General features: G+C 34.5%; 1 protein-coding gene across 2 annotated transcripts in view; it reads right to left on the bottom strand.

Moving 5' to 3' along the window:
• DNAJC13 (DnaJ heat shock protein family (Hsp40) member C13) overlaps positions 1 to 22322 on the bottom strand; it is a 124764-nt gene that overhangs the window by 44004 nt on the left and 58438 nt on the right. The window contains exons 18-32 of one of the 2 annotated variants that reach the window (XM_059162608.1): positions 21319 to 21394; positions 20948 to 21043; positions 20024 to 20167; positions 16963 to 16977; positions 16311 to 16393; positions 14599 to 14752; positions 11401 to 11504; positions 11154 to 11313; positions 9417 to 9479; positions 7400 to 7501; positions 5889 to 5993; positions 4876 to 5078; positions 3711 to 3795; positions 663 to 817; positions 97 to 142 (exon numbers count right to left, since the gene is read on the bottom strand). In XM_059162608.1, coding sequence (XP_059018591.1) covers positions 97 to 142; positions 663 to 817; positions 3711 to 3795; positions 4876 to 5078; positions 5889 to 5993; positions 7400 to 7501; positions 9417 to 9479; positions 11154 to 11313; positions 11401 to 11504; positions 14599 to 14752; positions 16311 to 16393; positions 16963 to 16977; positions 20024 to 20167; positions 20948 to 21043; positions 21319 to 21394 — 1591 coding nt within the window. The remainder of the gene's footprint in view (positions 1 to 96; positions 143 to 662; positions 818 to 3710; positions 3796 to 4875; positions 5079 to 5888; positions 5994 to 7399; positions 7502 to 9416; positions 9480 to 11153; positions 11314 to 11400; positions 11505 to 14598; positions 14753 to 16310; positions 16394 to 16962; positions 16978 to 20023; positions 20168 to 20947; positions 21044 to 21318; positions 21395 to 22322) is intronic. The other variant, XM_059162609.1, reaches the window with a different exon arrangement.

Here is a 22322-nt window from a genome sequence, read left to right as displayed (position 1 = left end):
CTTACATTCTAGTAAACATACACAGCTCGGGGAACTTAAGTGCTAAGATAGCTTATCCAGTGGTAAGTTATATATTCAGAGGATAATCTGACTTACCTCCTCTGACTTGAAAGCCTGTTTGGTATGCGTATACTTCAAAAATCTAGGGGAAAAAATGACCTGTCAGACATAGGAACTGACTTAAATTAAGTAACTTTAGCTTTCTAAAGATCAGATTTTTTTAATAGATAAATAAAAACCGCAAAATACATATTCCTAAATTGTTTAATTTCTAATTAAAAAAATTAAATAAATTAGGAAGATTTTAAAATTACAGTCATAGTAAGATTATGTAATAATATGAAAAATCACCCAATTTGAAGAAAAATCAAAATGTAAAACTGTATGTGTAGTATGAGTATAGTTATATTAAACACATATTATTAGAATTGTATGTATTATAAAAGATGGTGACAAATTCTTCGGTTAGATGTGGTAAAGTGGCATAATTCTGAGTTATTTTTTTACTCACTCTAACTGCCAAATTTTCAGACATATAGTTAAACAGCTTTTATAATGAAAAACTTAACAAAAGCAATGATGTACTCACAAAAATAATCAATTTAAAAAAATCTATCCCTCTACATTTCAAATAACTTGAAGATTACCTTTAAAGTTCTTACCGAGCAATAGGAAGCACATTGGAACCTGTATACATCATGATAAAGAAAAATACTCCACTAAGATAAAGACGAGGTAACTGTGGGTTATCTTGCATGATATGGTGTAACAAAATCGCAACCTTCTCAACAAGGATAGGGTCAAAGGTCAGCAGTAGCTAAAAAAATAAATTGTTTTTGTTACCAGATTATTAAAAAAAACTTGCAATAACATCATTTACTTTAGGAGTATGTATTTCATGTGCTGAAGTTATAGTTTCCTTTCTGTGAGTTATAAAATAAAAACTGTGGGATTTAGTAACTCTGTTTGTCTACCAGACTCAATAGATTTGAAAATTAGATCATTTTACAGCTTAATGCACAGACAGTAAAACACTGAGAACTGATGAAAACTTATTCAGAAAAGGCCCAAAGACACGGGAAGCTATGTTATCATTACAGATAAAACTGTTTCTTATGCAGGATTCTTTCAGAGTGGACTTCTTTGTTAATGAAAAAATAAAAAGGAAAAGTAGCTATGCTTTGGGTTAGTTTCAGAACAGAAGCGTTCCCTGAAGACTACCTGAGAACTCAAGGAGCAGAGAACTGTCAGTGCACACTAACAGCACTGAAAAATAGATGTCCAAATGCAGGTAGAGGGCAAACAGGTAACGGAATACCAGTAGTACTTCTACTGCCAGAAAGTACCAAGAGAGGAGGTCTCTAGAAATTTGAGCTAAGAGTACTGAAGAGAGCACCTGGGACCACCATAATGAATCCAGGCTATTAAAAAAATCATACAGAGTTGCTATGAATAAACAACTGACAAAGATATTTGGTAAGTTTTATCTTAATATAGGTAGCATCTCAATTTTCTATAAACACTTCACAAGAATCCCCAACAGTGGGCCAAATTCTACCAGTAAAAAAACTGCAATAACGAGTAAATTCTGGCTCATATTAGGAGGTCAAAGTTGTAGACTCTGTTCTAAGACTGAATTGCTATATGTCTTTAAGTAAATAATTTGGATTTCTCTGTGTTTTGGTGTCTTTACCTTTTCAATGAGTTATTTAGACTGAGTGTTTAGTACTATGCCATATTTTACAAAGGAAAAACTGAGATACAGTAGCACAGGATTTTCCCTAGTTTAATAGCAGTTGTAGTTCAAGACTTGTTACATCATTTTAAAAAATATATAGGAATTAGGAGGCACAAACTCAGAATATTTGAAACTGACTATACCAGAAAACCTAGGACATTCACTCAGATACTCTCTAAAAATTCTGAAGATGTTACCAAAAAGGTCAAGCCAGTGATTGCTCTTAAAGTCAAATGAAGTACAGAAATTTGTACCAACCAATGTAAATAGCATGTTCTTAAAAACTACTATAGCTGCCTGTGTTTAGAAAAATTACAATCTCCCAGAATGTGGGAAATTGAGGAAAAATAAAAAGAGCTTCTAAAAAACATTTTTTGAACTCAGCATAAAAGATATAAGCAGTATAAACTATTAAGAACAGATAGGCTGGGCGCCTATGTGGCTCGGTGGGTTAAGCCTCTGCCTTCAGCTCAGGTCATGATCCCAGAGTCCTGGGACTGAGCCCCACATAAGGCTCCCTGCTCAGCCGGGAAACAACTTTTCCCTCTGCCTGCTACGCCCCTACTTAGATTCGCTCTCTCTCTCTCATACAAATAAATAAACTCTTTAAAAATAAAAAAAAATAATTTTAAAAGATGGACTCTTTCCCTCCAAAGCTTCATGTTACCCCAACCATATCTCTTAGAAGGTTTTTTTTAGTCATTCTTTCCTGGCCTGAAATTCAACAGTGTTTGCATTTACCTCTTTCTTTCCAGCTTCCTAAGTCTTGGGAAAATACTTGAGAGAGGTAGGCCTTTACCTACATGCCCAGAATAGAAAACAAATCCTTCTCTTGTACCACCCCACATACAGTTGTATAATGCTCCAGACCGGAGTGGGTGGTGGTTCCAAGAAACAGTAATTATAGCACTCTTTCATTTAAGCAGTGAAACAAAAAGGTCCATACAGAAAAGCATACACATTTTGAAATGTTGATATACTTAAATAACAGAAGTTGCAGGGGTGGGGGGATTAAATAGGGCACTGTCACTGTTGTATTTCAGAGGACAGTTTTCATTATCAGTGACTTACACAGGCACTTGCATATTTATGAATGTAAAAATACACGAAGTAATTCTTTCCCTTCTCACACCAATGTACAACTGTACAAACAGAAGTTACTGCCATATACTTCAAAAGCCACATCATGCATGGTGAATACAAAAATGAGATTTAGGGGTGCCTGGGTGGCTCAGTCAGTTAAGCGTCTACCTTCAGCTCAGGTCATGATCTCAGAGTCCTGGGATCAAGTCCCACATTGGGCTCTCTGCTCTCTGCCTCTCCCTCTGCTCGTGCTCTCTCTCTCAAATAAATAAAATCTTTAAAAATAAATAAAAAAAGAGATTTAATAACAGATAGGAGGGAAACACTGACCTAAAATCTCTGGGACCTGACTTACTTGGATTTAATGTGAATCTGAATAGCATAATTCTAAAAAGCAGAATAATAAGGGGAAAAAAGGAGAAAAAATACTTTAGTATATCCTATGTAATTCCAACTCAATGCGCTGGACTGGTTGTTATCCATGAAAACATTTAACTGAAAAGAGTAAAACTCTAAGGCAAGCTGGCAAGACTGCTATGATTAATTTCTTGGAACACATGTCCACTTCTGTGGCCTACTGGTGTGCTTCCCAGGAGTCCTAACTTCAATGGTATGATTTGAAGAATGCATAATAAATAAAACCTTCTGAGAGTAATTCTGGAGTCTGGAAGCTTCCTATGTTTAGGTTCTTGGATAGACAATCTTCCATAGTGTATTCAGAATATTGACTCAATTAGGACTAAGTGAAATAAATGTAAATCAGGGTTGAGGTTTTTTATAAGTGGAATACACTACAATAAAACAAAAACTAGGGCTCATGCCAAAATTGAATAACGGAGAATGATTCTTAAAATACTGTTCCTAATTTGGTAACAGAAAGGTAACTCACCTGAATAATATGGGGAAGGCAAGCACTGTCTGACAGCAGTCTTTTTACTCTGGGTAAAGGGCGAATGATGGCATTATCTTGATCCCTAGAAAATATTTTCTAAGGTCAACATTTAATGTATTTAATAAAATTTGTATGTGCAGAGGATATGACATTCTACTAGGCACAAAGCATGTTACCTTACTTTTTTGTTAATGAAGACTAAGCTCTCATACAGCTGGGAACATGATTAGGTATTTTGGTTTAAATCTATTTGGCTGTTTAATATGACTTCATTTCCTTCCATAAGATTTCCTTGAAAAACAGTGCCCTAGAAGAGCCAAAGACTCTTATTTATTATTTAATTGATTAAACTTGGTGTTGTCCAACACACTGTCAGAGGATATTTCCCCCCAAAGGGCATATCAAACTTTGTCACATAAATTTAAACCTTAACTACTCTCAGTATTTTCCACATATAGCTTTAATTTTAATGTTACCTTCCTTCTAAATGCTAACTGTATGCTTTTGAGTCTGATCTGAATTTTAAAGATAACTGGCACCATAAAAGCCTTAAGTGTTATGAAACTGATAATTTCTCAGTAACTTCCATCACAAAATGTCTCTAGTAGAGTAATAAACAAAATGATACATATGCAAATATTCTATAAATATCAAAAGTCCACGCAAAAGTTATAATTATTATTGAATAACACATTCTCACCTTCACTTGTCAAGTGGGACAAGATAGGGCCAAGATGTGGGTTTAGACTCAAGTTCTATACTAAGAGTAGCTAACCTGACAAAGAGCCAGTGGCACTCACCATTAGACTGCAGCAGACTGAAGTATGTTTACTTCAAATGTTCATATTTGATTCACAGGAATGTGACAATTGTTACTGTTGCTAGAGTGCAGCTAGTAAGTCTCAATTTGGTAACATTATTTGAAGTCTCCCAGAGAAAGCCACTTTTTAGTTACCTTTTCAGTATATTTTGCAAATAATTTGTGTGTTTCAAAAGCTCCAAAACTCAAAGCAGCATTCCCTCAAGGTCACAAATGGAATTATCTTTGCTCTAAATCACCAGGGTTATCCCATGTTGCTACTGAGGAAGCTCCCATAAAAATGGAGAGAACAAGATATTTCAGAGTCCCTGTTAACCATGGAAATGTTCAATTACATTTTACCTGCTTGGAAAATATCCACACATTGTGATCAACATGTTCAGTATAAGGGTAGCAAGGTCAGTTTCATTTAGCACAGCCTGTCCACTGGCTAACAGACACCATTTAAGCTGAGGTATTGCCTGAAGTGGTCGCCATCCATCCATGCCTTGAGCCCAGCATCTTGTTTTTGCATTTAACATTCCTTTGGTCCATAATTCTTGCATCTAAATCAATGGAAGGAACCATTACTACCAACACAAACGAAGCAAAATGAGATTTGCTAAGGTTTTCTATTTTGTAGTAAATACATGAATGATGGTAATTAACATCCAAGTCAACTATCAAAAAAAAAAAAAACAGTAAACTTTTGTTGACAAGTCTTCAGGAACCTGAAATATGTTACTAATATAAGAAAATAACCATTGAGTTTGCCAACCTGCCTGCAGAGCATAAAGAACACTGGAAAGAATGAAAACAGTAGGCTGAGTGTAAAATGACCAAGATATATACAAGCAGAAGGCTTGGTCTTCTATAAAACTATCTTCAGCTAAATTCCAAATGAGCCTGGGAGGCCAAGAACAAATATCAGCAGATGTTAAGATGGAAATTGCCCCTGGATTGCACTGGAAATTTTCAATGAATTTCAGACTGCATATTAAAATTTACCTATTCATTCCATATAGAAGCATTATAGTTTGAAAAGCCTTAATATTTATAATATCTTATAATTATTAATGTAGCAATTGCTATTATTACTTTAAAGTTCATTAAAAATCTAAGTGCTACCTCTGTAACAACAGCCTATAAACAACAAGGTTTGAAGACAGGGCTGTGTCTGCGTCTGCATATGTGGTCCTTTATAACTGCAAGCCAGTTAATCCTTCATGTAGAAATTGCATGGCAGAGCCCCTGAAGCTGATGACAGTACTTCCAATCATAGTTTAAAAATACTCAACATCTCTTGCTATGTGTGCTAAGCAGGAGGGCCTAACAAGAACAAAGACCATCACAGAAAGTTCCTCTAAAACACCAACCTCATGAAATCCATATGGGCCACTCCTTTCTTTGTCTGCATTGCCAAAGTACCATTCCTTTTCACTCTCTCTTTTCATATCTGGAGCAGCTTCGATTACATTGCTCTAAGTTTTAAAAAGATGTAGTTATTTTTCAAGGCAGAAATCTAAGGGGGCAGATATCATAAAAAAGTAACACAGTACTAACTTTCTAGGTTTATATGCCCTTGAAAAAAATCACCTAAATTTCAGGTGATCTTAAGAGTAAAGTATTAGATGTCCAAGTGAGCAGTCCAAAAAAGCTATTTCCCTACTAATAGGCATTTGAAATAAATGGTTTCCTAAACTCACTTGGCAGTCTAAACTAAATTCAAAGACATCTGCATTCCCTATGGTCATTAATAAATTTTCAGGCCAGTAAAATTTTAGTAGCAAAGAATATTATAAATAGCTATATAAATAAATATAACATTAACTTTAAACCACAATGCTGAAAATATTCGAGTTCTTTTGAGAGAAGAAAACTCCAACTAAAAATTTCAATAATCATCTGTGATTGAAGAGTTAAAATACTAAAAGTAAGGTTTTTAATGCTTTTAAACACTTTCAATCTACTTCCCTCCCTACAGTAATTCTTATAATTTTATATATCAATATTTATGAGAACCAAAGATAAAATTTTTATGTAGTTAGTATTATTTTATTAAAACAGGTTTTTAACTACCCTCATAATTACTACTTATGATTAGATTCATATAGAGAAGCACAGCAAAGTGGTTAAGTCCTGAGAATCTGGGTTCTAACTCTGGCTCTATTCCATAATGGTTGGTCCTGGGTAATATACTTGGCTTCTCTGTCCTGCAGTTTTTCCTCTTCTATAAAATGGGAGGGCCACCAGGGAATTTAAAGAGTTAATATATCATGTATTCCAAAATAGTACCGGGTATACTGTCATGCTACAGAAGCATTACAATTACTATTATTTATACCTGATAATAGAAAATGGCATATTCTAAATATTTGAATATCACTTCTGTACATAATTCAGCCAAAAACTAACATGGAACATCTCCCCAAACCAGGAGATTAAACAAAACCAAAATGTAACACCAAAAAAATCACTAGTTAACTAGGTATGGATCTCTTCTACTAGTTAGGTACTGAAAGTTAGCTTTCAGTAGAGACCTGGAGCTCTATCCTCTTACTGTCTGGTTTCAATAAGGCCTCCAGATTTCTAAAGGCAAAATATATTTTCAGTGGCTGTTAATGCTATAAGTTCTAATTACATAACTGACAAATTCAGTTTAAATCTTACAGATTGCACTGCCTCAAAATAAACCACATTAGAAATACAGTTACTTTAAAAGACAAAAGAGACACTTGAAAAATAAAACTGGATCAACACTGTCCATTTGAGATTGTTCTTATGGTGATTTTAACTTTTACTGGCCACATTCAGGGCCACATATACTGACACATTTTCATGTCAATTTTTAGGATTCTTTTTGTGAAATCTAGATAAGTATACATACTTGCAGTGGTACTGTAGCTCGGCTCACATGGAGATGTGCAAGGGTAAGCAAGTCCACAAGGATTCTAATTCCATTTGAATCCATGAGATCTTTAACATTTCTCTGGAAGGCAAAAATACTTTGACCTAACTGAAAATGTATCTTTCCAATAGGTACTATTACAAAAAGACTCTCAAAGAAGAAAACATTTAGGATCTCTTTGGAAAAGTTGACATACAACTGATATTACTTAAGTGTTTTCAGGATTTTGTGTTCAACAAACATGAATTTAGATAAATGTGAAAAGGCCAAAGCAAAGAGAGAGCATAAAGAATTTTTACTTAAACATATTCTGAGCAAATAAAAATAAAAATAAACAAAGCCTGGCAGGAGCAACACCCATGATAAATTCTCTGGTTCTTGAATTATCCAGCATTTTCCTAGATTTTTTTTTGTTAATAACCAGATTATCATATAATCAGAAATAAAATCTGGTATATTGAAAAACCTTTTAATGTTCCAGTTCTTATAAACTTAAGATAAAAACTGGCAATTTCTTAGAAGTTAGGAAGAGATTATAATTTAAATTTTCATAAAACTTATTATACTTCATTTTAAAATGTGCACTGTTTTCTCAAAGTGAGAATAAAACTAAGCAAGGGAGAATATCATGAATTTTAGAAATAAAAAGACTTGCTCAGATTTCACTGCAACATCATATAAATGTGAGTTAATGCTACATTTACAACTATGAATTCTTGTTAGAAACCCATATTAACCTATTAAAATGTCTTTTTTTTTTTTTTTAAGATTTAGTGCCTGGGTGGCTCAGTCAATTAAGTGCCTTCAGCTCAGGTCATGATCTCAAGGTCCTGGGATCCAGCCCCATATCAGGATCGGCACTCAGCAGGGAATCTACTTGTCCCTCTCTCTCTGCCCTCCCCCACTGCTTGAACTCTCTCTCAAATAAATAAATAAAATCTTAAAAACAAATGAAATTTTCCTTAAAAAAAAAAAAAAGATATTTGAGAGAGAGAGGACATGTGAGAGGGAGGCAGAGGAGGGGGAGAGAGTCCCAAGCAGACTCCACACAGTGGGGCTCAATCTCACCACCCTAAGATCAAGACCGGATCTGAAATTAAGAGTCAAAAGCTTAGGTGCACCTGGGTGGCTCAGTCATTTAGCATCTGCCTTCAGCTCAGGTCATGATCCCAGTGTCCTGGGATCCAGCCCCACATCAGGCTCCCTGCTCAACATGGAGCCAGCTTCTCTCTCTCAGCTCCCCCATACTTAAAATGTTCCTTCTCTTGATATCGATCTCTATCAAATAAATAAATAAAATCTTGGGGGGAATAAAAGAGTCAGACCCTTAACCAACTGAGCTCCCTAAAATGTCTTAAAAAAGAAAATGTGGGGACGCCTGGGTGGCTCAGTCAGTTAAGGCACTGCTTTTGGCTCAGGTCTTAATTCCAAGGTCCTGGGATCGAGTCCCGCATTGGGCTCCTTGCTCAGCAGGGAGCCGGCTTCTCTCCCCACCTCTGCCTGCCACACTGCTGGCTGTGAGCATGTGCTCACATGCGTGCACTCTCTCTCTGACAGGTAAATAAATAAAATCTTAAAAAAAAAAATATATGAAGAGCTAAAGTGCCTCTTACTTTATCATCAAAATGTACACTGAATAAATAAGAAACCTTCCATTTTATGTCAAATATTTATTTTACTTCAAGTCCAACCCTAAAGAGTCCCTAAAGAAAAATCAGCTATTAGATTTCATCTCTCATTATTCTTCATTCAGAACTGTATTATCATTAATTTACTTAGTATCTGTATCAGTATGACAGAATGTACGGAGAGTATTTGGCAAAAAATTTTCACTCTAGAAGTTAATAGCACAAAGAGATTTCCGATCTAAACTCCTTTTAGATGAGAAAAGAATCATGTCTGGATAATTAGCTCAAACTGTAGTAATTTATCTTTTTGTTATATATTCGTGTGATTTATTTCCAAATAACTGTACACTTAAGCAAAAATACTGTACCTTATTAAGGATCAACTTGTTAAGGAAGAGGATCAACCGATCTCTTTCAAGTTTATCTGTGCACTATTGAAATAAATGAGAATTTAGTCAGAAGTGAACAGAAACACAACCTAAGTTATTATCTCCAGACAAACAACAGTCAATAAGACTGTTGACTCCAACAGTCAATAAGAAATAAAGTCATCTTTTAAACATCAAGAACATGAGAGAAGACTATTCATTATTCTTTAATTCCTCAATGTCTTACATTCCCTGAAATTTTATATAACTTATCTAATTTCCCTAGAAAGGCATATATTTTAAAAGTCAAAAATAGATTATTTTAATATGTAGTGTATACATATACAAATATATACTTTAATATATGAAAATTGAGACAAATTACCCCAGATGACACTTCTCAATTAAGGAAGTATTCTAAAGAATGATTATTTCATATAAATCACATCATGATGAACAGAAACAAGAAGTAAAAATATATCTGCCTAGGGGCGCCTGGGTGGCTCTGGGTTAAAGCCTCTGCCTTCGGCTCAGGTCATGATCCCAGGGTCCTGGGATCGAGCCCCACATCGGGCTTTCTGCTCAGCAGGGAGCCTGCTTCCTCCTCTCTCTCTGCCTACTTGTGATCTCTCTCTGTCAAATAAATAAATAAAATCCTTAAAAAAAATGTATCTGCCTAAAAAATACAAAGGCTATGCTATAAGTACTCGGGTTTGCTGGAGTTAACAGCGAATTAGAATTCAACAGTACAATCTGGTCTAACAACAAACAATAAAAATTTTCATCTGGTTATGTTATTTCCTAGGTATGCTTTTATGATCTTATCCAGAATCAGTTTTCTAATATACGAAGTATGATTGACAGTTAAGGTAATTATAATAAGCACTGATGGCCATTTAAAAACTGGTGAAATGGTTCTAGGCAGTTCACTGAAATTCAAAATGTTAAATATAAGAGGACTATAATCACAAATGAAAGAACAAAGTGTATATACAGCAACAAGTAGGTTATACTCATATCTGAGTTGCAGGATAGATGAATGGGTCACTATGTTCTTTCCCCCAGCCAACCTCAAGTGTTAAAGGACAAACTTTCTAAAATGTACTAACTCAAGTTTCCCCTTTTTTGGCTATCATTATAGTTCTAAAACCTTTTATAATCTTCACACTGAAATTCAGTATGCTAGCCAGTGCCTGGGTGGCTCGGTTGGCTGAGCGTCTGCCTGTGGCTCAGGTCATGATCCCAGAGTCCCAAGATCAAGTCCACCATCACACTCCTTGCTTGGCAGGGAGTCTGCTTCTCCCTCTCCTTCTGCCCCTTCCCACCAATCATTCTCTCTCTCAAATAAATAAATAAAATATTAAAAAAAAATTTAGTGTGCTAGCATAATTTAAGATTCTTCTGAACTGGAAAACCAAGTGTATACACAAACCCAACAGTCACTATTTCTTTTATACACTGGTCCAACTCATCCATACTTAAAGATTGGCAAATAAGTCACTAAAGTTCAAAAGCAGCAACTGAAAAAAATAAACTGACATGAACAAACACTAACCCATTAGTCATTTTCTATTCATCTAATTTATATTTAATTAAGTATAATATAAACCACACAAAACTCATACAGAAAGTTATGTTAACAATGTAATCAAACAGAATTTATATTCAGTTGAAAATTTAACAAGTACCCAAAATGCAAGTTTTTCAAGTAGCAGTTTCCTTAAATGATATTCTTACCCTCTCTAACATTCCGATGATATATCTTGTATCTGTAAAAGGTCCTATTTCTTCATGACATCTGCCATAAACAATAGCAAGAGCTTGTAAACATAAACACTTCATGTTTACTTTTGGGGTGAGCAGGAAACGATGATAGAGCTCGTTGAAAAATTCATACCTAGATTTTTTAGAGAAAGTTCACAATGGAATCAGCCATGAAACTAAGAATGAAATCAAATATAACAATTTATGAAGAGTAGCTTACGATCTCTTAATTGATCCACTTTCTTCATTCTCATCTTCCTCCAATAGTAATCTCAGGTAATAGTCTCCTATTTTGATTTCCTCTGCCAGGCACTCATATTTAACCTTTATTAATAAACACACATTAGATTATTTTAGTTTACAAGAAAGTGTTGGCAGTTTCCACATAATACTTCTTAAATTCTGTTCAGAGCTTTTTTCTTTTCTTGTAAGACCACCTTTACTAGGAAAAAAATTCATTTCTTAAAATATTTGATAATTCATTATTACTAATATAACTTAATATTCTAGTTAAATGTTACTGAGTTGGTATTCTATGCCAAATTTACGAATGTAAAACTTGCTGATAAAAACTTTCACAGGACTATATGGTATTAATGATGCTGAAGAGAAGGAAGACTTAAAACACTGTTAAGAGATAATCTGCTTCACTCCTTTCTCAGTTTGTCACAATCAACTATGGAGTAAATGATCCTGTACCACACACAGTTTGTGCAATTCATCTAGGTTACCCCAGGTTTTTCCTCATCTCCCAAAACATCAACTACACTTTATGGTGTATTTTTATTTATTCATTCTCTGCATGTCACATTACCCCAGATTACAAAGGAGGTGACACATGAAGGAGAAGTCTGTGATGATCAGGAGTTATGGCAGCACCATGACCTTTGTACTCAGGCTGCTTGTCTAAAGTAAAGATTTGCAAGCAATTGTAAAAAGGAATTCTACTGACCAGATTATTAAAATTCTTTTTCCAAAGCCTAAAATAACTAATTTCTAAAAATATAAACTATATAAAATCAAATATAAATATATACGTATATCCATTTCACTTTCTTTCTATAAATTGAGCATTCAATTCATTCAACTTCTATTTACTAAATATATACGGTACATGCCATGCACTGTTCTAGTCATCAAATAAACAAACATAAAAATTACGGTCCTTGCAGGAGTAGCAGATAAAAAAGCAAAATACACATGATAATTGGGTGACAGTAAGTGTTATGGGGTGGAATAAAGCAGGGAAAGGGAGAGGGAGGAGGAAAGAGTAGAAGGTTGTATGTACACACACAGAGGGCCGCATTTTTAATGATTTATTCATTTTTAGAGAGGAAATGAGTAAAGGGGTGGCAGGAGGGGGACAGGGAGAGATCTCAAGCAGGATCCTTGCTGAGCATGGAGACTGACACGAGGCTCAATCTCACAACACTGAGATCATGACCTGAGCTGATATCAAGAGTTGGACACTTAACCAACTGAGTCACCCAGGCACACCAAGGGCTGAATTTTTAAACAGAGTGGCCAGGGAAGGCGTATTCAGATGATGACATTCAGTTAAAAACCTGAGGGAAAAAACAAGTTATAAAACTATCCAGGGAAAAAGAATATTCTACTAAGAAGGAATAGCAAGTAGAGAAAGATCTTCAGTCAAGAACATGAATCTGGTGGTTTCCAGGGAACTTGGTGTTGCTGTAGCAACAGTGAAAAGGGTGAGTAGTAGATCATGAGATCAAAGAAAGAATGCTTGGGATTAGAGGATACGCAAATCTTGTCTCGTTTTATTTTTAAAGATTTTATTTATTTATTTGACAGAGAGAGCAAGAGAGCACAAGCAGGGGAACAGCAGAAGGAGAGGGAGAAGCAGGGTCCCTGCTGAGCCAGGAGAATGATGCGCGGCTCAATCCCAGGACCCTGGGATCATGACCTGAGCCAAAGGCAGAGGCTTAACCATCTAAGCCATCCAGGAGCCCCGCAAGTCTTGTCTCATAAGTCATTCGAAGGATCCCAGGCTTTTTCGAAGTGAGAGAAGCACCAGAGAGCTCTGCACACATAAGTGACATAACCTACTTTATTTTAACAAGATCACAATGCTCCTATGTTTACATAGGAGGCATGGGTGGAAGAGATTACAAGGAGGCATGGGTGGAAGCAGAGATACTGCTATAATCCCACAAAAAGAGGAGAGTTGGGTTCTGGACAAATTTTGGAAGTGTACTAAATAGGATTTGCTGACAAACTGGAAGTGGGGCATAAGAGAAAAGATGACTTCAAGGGCTTTGACTAGAAATTAAGAAGGAGCCATTATCTAAGACCAGAAAGACTACAAGAGAAGTAGGTTTGGGAGCAGACCAAGTGCACAGTTTTAGAGCTACATTCTAGTTGCTTATTGGACATCCAATTATAAAACAAGAGTATGAGATCTCAGAAAGAAAATCTGAGATAAAAATCTGGAGGCCACCAGCAAAGAAAAAACAGTTAAAGCCATAAGACAATGAATATAAATATGAGATCCAAGAACTGGTCCTTTGTGCCAGTTTAGAAGTAGGGAAAATAAGAAAAATGAACAAAGGAGGAGTGCATAGTGAAGGAGGAGAAAATCCAGGATAATACAGATTCCCAAAACCAAAGTAAAGGAAGTTTTTTGAGGAGAAGGGATTGCGCACAATCAAATCATTGTATTTTGCAAATGCAGCTGGATTAAACCAAAGCCTACAGGATCATGAGTATGTTCAAATTCACAAGTGCTATGAAAGCTTACATTACGCACACACATGTTTTTTGATCTTATTCTATTGTTCTTCACATGAATATTTTAATAGCAAAGTAAAATATGGGGGCGCCTGGGTGGCTCAATCGGTTAAGCATCTGCCTGTGACTCAGGTCATGATCTCAGGGTCCTGGGATTGAGCCCCGCATCAGGCTCCCTGCTCAGCGGAGAGCCTGCTTCTCCCTCTCCCTCTCCCTGCTGCTCTGCCTACTTGTGCTCTTCTCTCTCCATCTAATTAAAAAAAAAAAGTAAAATATGGCCACATTCAGAATCAACTACCACAAAAAAAGTTAGTTAAACAAGGTACAAGTACAAGGGAAAAAGGAAAACAGGCTGTATTTCAGTGGAGAAAAAAAATCTAAGGGGAAAAAAAATAAGCAAAGAACAGATCTAGAAAGCAGAAGACCAAACTCATTGAAACTCCTACATTCTCAGGTACAAAAGTTCAGGTACAAAGCTGAGTTACCTAATGTAATGAATTTTTATTTTTTGTCTCAGACAAAAATAAAAGTTTTCTAGTATTTCCTCCATAAAATTAAAAAGGAAAGGTAAAAAAAAGTTATATAGCCATAAATCTTTGAAAAACACTCCAAAAATAACATGTGCTTCCAAAAAGAAAAAATTGGTATTATAAAAATTAAACTTTACCTCAAATTCATGGTGGTTCCAGGAGATCACATTAGCACTACCAAGCTCTCTATCAATATTAAATGCTCTCATTTCAGATTCAAGACAATCTCTCAGTTCTTCTCGTGTTTTGAAATTCCAAATTAGGTTTGACTTGGCATGATCCTGACCAAACCTATACATATAATCAGAAAATAGTAGGAAGCAATAAACACTTTTAAAAAATCTATAAGCATCACTTACTGCATTTTATAATAAGAAAACAGCAGAATTGGGGCACCGGGGTGGCTCAGTGGGTTAAAGCCTCTGCCTTCGGCTCCGGTCATGATCCCAAGGTCCTGGGATCGAGCCCCACATCGGACTCTCTGCGCTGCAGGGACCCTACTTCCTCCTCTCTCTCTCTGCCTGCCTCTCAGCCTACTTGTGATCTCTATCTGTCAAATAAATAAATAAAATCTTTAAAAAAAAAAAAAAAAAAAAAAAAAAAAAAAAAAAGAAAACAGCAGAATTAACAAACTTTAGCAAAAACTATGTTCTTTATGAAGAACATAAAATCTCTGTAAATTAAGTATAGTACAATGTAAATGGTAGAATCTTGGTGATAGGTAACAGGTGTACACTGTAAATTCTTTGACCTTTTCTGTATCTTTGAAAGTTTTCATAATAAAACACTAAAGAAAAAAAAAATGAACCCAAACCACAAAAACAAATCTGTGTGGATTTCAAAACAAGGAAATGATATTTCACTTTCAATATTTATTGCTAGTATAAATTTCAGTCAGAAAATAATTACAATCGACTATCAAATTTCAGGTTGGGAATAAGAATTTCTGAACTATGCACCTGAGTATGAAGTATGTAGGATGAGCAACATTCTAGATTAAAATGTTACAAACTACCCAAGAAAGAATACAGCTAAACAGCCAAGTTCTGACAGATATTTGTAAAATATCTTCCTTTTACTCCTAGAATAATTTAACTGCTGTAATAAATTTGGACACAGGTCTGAATTGGAGGTGGATGGGCATCATATCCTTCCGTTTTCATTCTGCAACACTCCTAGAAAATATGATGTTAGAGTTCAAGAGAGTTCTATGGGAGACAACATAATTGAAGGATTTCTGAGAAAGAAAACCAATATTCTTAAGACCATACTATATACTGTATTTATACTTTAAAAATACTGTGAGAAGTTTCCAAAGCACGTTATTTTCCTTTATCAGCCAAGGTATAATCAATATGTCAGCTTCCAGAATAAGTACTGTAAATTACCCCAATTTGGAGTTAGCAAATCTCCAAACTATTTCAAAGTCTTTGTATGTGTGTATGTCTGTGTGTGTGTGTGTTTGGCATGGAGGAACAGTGGGCAGAGCCAGTAGATGGAGAAGGGGTAAAAAGGTCAGAAAAGCTGGAAAAGTATATTCAGCCAGCTAAGCTGGATACCCATTTCCCACATGTCTCCTTATGTTTTCATCATCTACCTCTTTTAAGTAACCATCTCATCTCAAAAATTTAAAGATAACTTTAGCTCCTCAGTCTACCAACACTCTTAAAAGACATTAACATATGGAAGCATCATTAATCATACTAATATTAACAGTTAAAATTCTTGACCTTGAGAGCGTAAAAATACCCATAGCATAGAGCACTAGTTTCAGGCAAGAAAAACCCATCATGGTTCTTCTAATGGCAATGCCAAATTTAATCTGTTGGAAAAGAGGCTTTAAGTTTACCTATAATAGAAGAGATCCCAATTTGCTTCTATTTTTATTCTTTGTCTTCTCTTTCGAAGAACCACTGGCTTTTGATTTATATTCTGGAAAAAATAGAAATAAAATTTCATAATGCTCAATCTGGGGCTACCAAATAGGCTCAGTGAGAAAAATCATCTCTTTATAAGTGATGAAAAACATGTTCTACATCAAATTTCAGCAGAAATAAATTAATGAAGCCAAATCCATAGAATATGAATATAACATTTGTATCACAATGTGATAAGTATGGTACTAGCAGATAATTCTAGTGTTGTTGAAATATTTTCCAAGTAGCCTAAAGTTATTGTTTCAATGCCAAATTGTTACAGTTTATAGTGATGACTGATAAAATTTATAGTGATCAAAAAGTGACTTGTTTTAAACATTTACATGCAGTTAATACATAAGTCATGGGAAAACAATAAATGCAAAAGATTACAGGTTATTAAACTGCTATCAAAGCCATAAGGAGCAAGTATAAATTGAAACAGCTAATGGACAAGAAATAAGAATCTACATTCAGACACATGTAAGGTGAGATTTGAATTTATTAGACAAAGAATCTCAAAGACAACTCCACATGCCAGGCAGTTGAATGCATTTCACACATGTAGCAGGTACTTAAACTCACCGTATTGTTTCTGTCCTGAATTTAAGTTTAAAAAGGAAAAAATGAAAAAGTTTTAAACAAAAATGAGAATGAGCCTGTATGTGTTAAGCTGTATCTATCATACAAACTTCAAGAGGAGGTCTCAATTATAAATCATCTCATTTTAAGACAGAAGGCGGCCCACCTGCTTCTCTAAGTCTATGACTCAAATTTTAGGAAGTCATAAACACTTTTGAGAGTACAAAGAAAGCTATAGCCCCTATTCCAGAGGAAGACATATATGTAAGGCCTGTAACTAACTGAAGGGGAGGATTTCAAAGATTTCTTGAAGTCTATACATGGGCTGGTAGTTAGGAATCTCCTCTCCAAGTGAAGCCTGAAGATACGGTAGACATTAAAATTCTGACCTTTGATGTGACAGAACCAAAAAGTAGAAAGTAGTAGAGATTAAAACACAAAAGTCTATAAGTAACTTCATTAAAGAAGTGACAAATTATATAAAACAATGCAGAAAAAAAATGAATAGAAGGAATAAAGCCTAAATGAGTAATAAAATTTAAAAAGTAAATACTGTTTAAAATACAAAACCTACTGGTTATGTAAGGAACTGTCTCCTACAAATTTTAATTCTGTGCACCCTCATGAAAACTAATGAAAGGTGACTTGAACAAAGCACATAAACAATTCAAAGATTTAATTTTAATGATAAAATTTTCTCTGTAACTTCTAATTAAGCAGCACTTTCTTCAATTTCCCCTGCTCTCAAGACAAAAAGCTGGGAGTACAGAGTAGTGAAAATGTAAATGCTATACACAAAAAGCACAATCAGTTCTCTCCATAAATAGAGTTCACAGATTCAAGAGACTTAGGGTAAAACCCCTATCTAGCTAAACAAATACCTCAACTAAAATAAAAGAAGAAAAAGCAGTATTATACATTAGCCAATGTTTATTATTAATCGAACACACAGCATTAGCTACAAATGAAATTGACTTAAAAACATTCTGATTATGTAAGAAATGCAGTTCCTTTTAAGCCTAGCCAGTTAATCTTGACAATGGTTAGTTTTCAGACTAGCTAAAGCACATGATCATTCCATATTTGGGTGTTAATATTTCTACAAATAAAAGAATCACAAAGATTATTCACTGTTTCCTAAAGAAATTAACATTAAAAATGGCACTACAGCAAAAAAAATCCATTTGCTACCGAAACAGTTTCTTGACCAGCAGTTCTATTTGGCATCCTTATTTGCTCAGTTTTAGATAACACCCACATAAATGAAACCAACAGAACAATAAAACATTATTGATATTTACAAATATACTATTTTTCCTCTGAATTGTTGTCTTTAAATAGCATGTGCTATCTGCATTTACAGCTAAAAGAGCTTTGCGTTCAAGCTTTTGTTGGATAGATGTATATGAAATCAATGCCAAAAACTTACTTCAGTTAATTACATCCAACAGCTTGAACAACTATTATTTTAGAAATGGGGCTTAACTACCTGAACTCAAAGGTCATAATTTTTAATAACTGAAAATCATTTATATCCTATCTGTTGATTTTTAATTACTCAAATGGTATAGGAATATTATCATGACCAAACATGTACATAGCGCTTCTATTATTACCTTGGTTTTTTTTAGAGAGAAAGAGAGAGAGATAGGAGAAGCAAGTGAGTGGGGTGGGGTGGAAAAAATCTTAAACAGCACACTCCGCACAGACCTTGACGAAGAGCTTGATCGCACAACCCTGAGATTGTGACCTGAGCTGAAATCAAGACAGACGCTTAAATGACTATGCCACCCAGGTGCCCCTATAATTACCCTACTTTTACATCAAAGCAGCCCTACAAAGTAGAAAAGGGAGGCACTGTTATTCTGATTTTATGGAAGAGGAAAGTAATGCCGTAAGTTGTTTTATGGGTTAATAAACCACAAAATTAGGCTCAGATGTAGGTTAAACAGTTCAACATGGAAGATTCTCCTCACTATCCTAGCCATTTGGAAAGCATGTCTAGTTCTTAATCTCAAGAAACAAACTGAGGGTTGCTGGGGTGGTGAGGGGATGGTAGCAATAGGGTGGCTGGGTTATGGCCATAGGGGAGGGTATGTGCTATGGTGAGTGCTGTGAAATGTGTAAGCCTGATGATTCACAGACCCGTACCTCTGGGGCAAATAATACATTATGTTAATAAAAATAATTTAAAAAATTAAAACTAAAGTATGTCTAGTGATTCTTTGTATTGCATATGTCATTTACACAGATCAGCATGAACACTTTAGGCTCAAGTTCTATAGAACTGAATTTTGGGCTCAATTTCAGATACACACAAAAGACTACAATTGTTCTGTAGCACTGACTCCTACGTCTAGATGTTCTGGAAATTCGTAAGAAACCTGTTTAGTGAGATATTTATATTATTTTCTTTGTATAAAGAAATAGCTACCATAAGTAGAGATGGTTTAAGGGAACGAATGTAAGTGTGGTTAATAAAAATGGTGAGATCAAGTCAACTTTAGTTGACTTAAACTTTAGTTGATTCCATCCTAGAGAGAAGAATATGCATTACTAAATTAGGTTCTACTGATCATACTACTTGCTAAAGAGTAAGACCAAAACTGTTTTTGACCTGGCCTTGATTTGAGGAGCTAATACTGAAAAATTTAAGTACACACAGTAAATTTAAAAATGTGAATCTTATTACCAAAACACCTGTCTAGCTCTGAATAAAAATGCTAAAGATGAGCACTTTATTTTTATAGCTATAAAATAAAATTCAGAGAAGGAAGGAAAAAAGCAGATTCATACAAATAAATTAGCATGGAAACTAGAAGTCATGGAAGAAAACCTAAGAGTGGAATTTTATATTAAATTTCATATAAAATACCTAACTAAAATCCTAATCACTGATTCATATAACTATGGATTAAGAAAAATTTATATAAAAATACGAATCACAATTAGGTGACACTTCTTCCTATGTTTTCAGAAATATCTGACTACCGTCTCTGTGAACAACAATGAAAGCAAACCTACAATACACAGAAGTGCTAGAAGTCTGGAAGCAGATTTTTACCTCTTTTTGTGCAATGCCCATTCTATCCCTCCAGTGCATCAACACAAGATCTACTTTTTCTTTGGCAAATTTTTCAACTTCCTTAGCAGCTTTTCCAGCTAGTCTTTGCCACTCTGGAACTTTATTAAATTTTCCATACTGATCCTGTAAAATAACATTAAAATCCATTATAGTCCTGTTTGCAAATTTATTTTTTTTAAATCTAAGTAAAGCTGAGTCACACTATTTATTTTACATAAAATACATACTGGATGTTGGGGACTCAGTGAAGAAACAAAGTGAAAATTCCTACAATAAATTATACTTTTGTCCAAGAAATCTTAACTTTTCTGCTTAAGTTTCAAGATGATTCCTATGTGAAGGGTGGCAAGATGTGAATGGGAGATGGGTATAAATAGAAAAATGGAGTGAGGAAAGGAAAAGAACACATACAAGACATTATTACAATGGTGTATCTTGAAAGATGTTTAAGTAATTTTCTCAGAGATAGCCTAACCTTAATAAAAAAACAGCTTTTGTTAGAAAAAAAAAATTCCTAAGTTACTTTCAACATTTATCAATCACACATTATATGCAAAATATCACATTATACATTTGAAACTTAAAAACAAATCCATTCCTGAATGTGCCAATAAGCTGAGTTAAGGAAACAAAACATACAAGGTTACTACTATTCATAATACTAGATTGAGGTGATGGTTTTAAAACTCTATAAATACATGAAAAATTACTGAACTGTACACTTAGAATAGGTGAATTATATGGGATGTAAATTTTACCTTAATAAAGCTGTTACTAATACTACTACTTTTAGTACTGCTATTCAATACAGTAAATTCTTGGTTCATGTCTAGAATTTTTAGTGTGTTTTACAAAGAGTGGTCTTTTCAACCTGAAAAGACACTTAGGACAATCATTATTTACCATTGCTATTTTCACATTATCTCTAACATGCATCCGATCAGCATCCTTCTCAGGAACTGGATCTGAGCTGTCCAAGTAAGCCAGCAAGCCTGGCGGCTAAAAGCGAACAAACACAGAACATAAAATCCATTTTCAAAACAACTGCACCAAAGAAAATTTTAGCTTTCAAAACCCAAATAAATACTATGATTTAAGCCACTGAGGTTAGCTTTTATGTCACAATTTATGTTAGCAATTATGTGACAACTCCTATGATATGCATCTTTTAAATAAAAAAGAAACTAAAAAAAATCCTTTAACAGTATAAACTCACTCAATGAAATTTTACTGGGCAAAAATACATTAATCTTCCCGGCATTCAACTGACTTACCAAAATGCGTTTCAACAAGTTCGTCGCAGTTGCATTATCAGCTGTCCAGAGTCCCACTAAATGTCTACTTAGCTGTCTGAAAAAAGCAGACGTTGAGAAAGGTTTGCTGCTTTATCTCAGCTAGAACAGAAAGGAATTTTTAAGAACAAAATATCATATAAGAAATATAGCTACAGCAAAGAAACCATTCTGATGTTAAATACTTAAAGTCAGTATTTTAATGTGCAGAGGTGTATGAAACAGTAATTCAAAATATTGCTAACATTTTAGAATTTTCTCCAAATCAAAATGCTTTCCTGATTAACTCACTAATTTTCAATGGACTTGAACATGAAAAAGTAAGTAGGTTTTTACCTCATTTAAAGAGAGAAAACAAGACAATTAGATATGATGATGTTCTTAGTTTGTGTAACAAGTCCTAATATAGTGGTCATACAGCATTCTGGCATTCTTTGGAATTCCGCACATGAGTAAAAGTCAATAACTATGTTCTAATATAACCTACTTGGCAAGGTCAGAAATAGAAAATATTTCCAGTTTTGGAGTCTGGAGACTTAAAGCACTTAAAGCAAATTATTTTACTCATGCCACTTTAGAGGTAAAAGCATATTTTGGTTCAAAGTGAACAATTAGGAACTGAATTTATGAATTTATGACTTAGTGATTTATTAATCACTATGTGCTCCTCATAAGCAGAGAATATATATATATATTTTTTAGAGAATATATTTAATTCACTGTTGACCCTTCTGTGCTTCAGTAGGGATTCACACTGTCATTTGCTACAAGAATGGGTATGAAACCTGTAAGAGAAATAAACCAAACTATAGATATATGTCCTTACAAGGTTACACTCCCAAAAGAAAAAAGTTTAAAAACCCAAACTGTACTCTGCACTATCACCAAAAAAATGAACACTACTAAAACTATTCATTTCTATGTCTAGTTGAAAATTAACTACTTAATTACACTTATAATTTCCTTCACATGTATCAGGTAGGTAT

The sequence above is a fragment of the Mustela lutreola genome, chromosome 2, assembly GCF_030435805.1.
Source record: "Mustela lutreola isolate mMusLut2 chromosome 2, mMusLut2.pri, whole genome shotgun sequence".
In the NCBI taxonomy this organism is placed as follows: domain Eukaryota; kingdom Metazoa; phylum Chordata; class Mammalia; order Carnivora; family Mustelidae; genus Mustela; species Mustela lutreola.
Note: the sequence above shows the minus strand (reverse complement) of the source record. Positions and strands in the feature narration are given on the sequence as shown.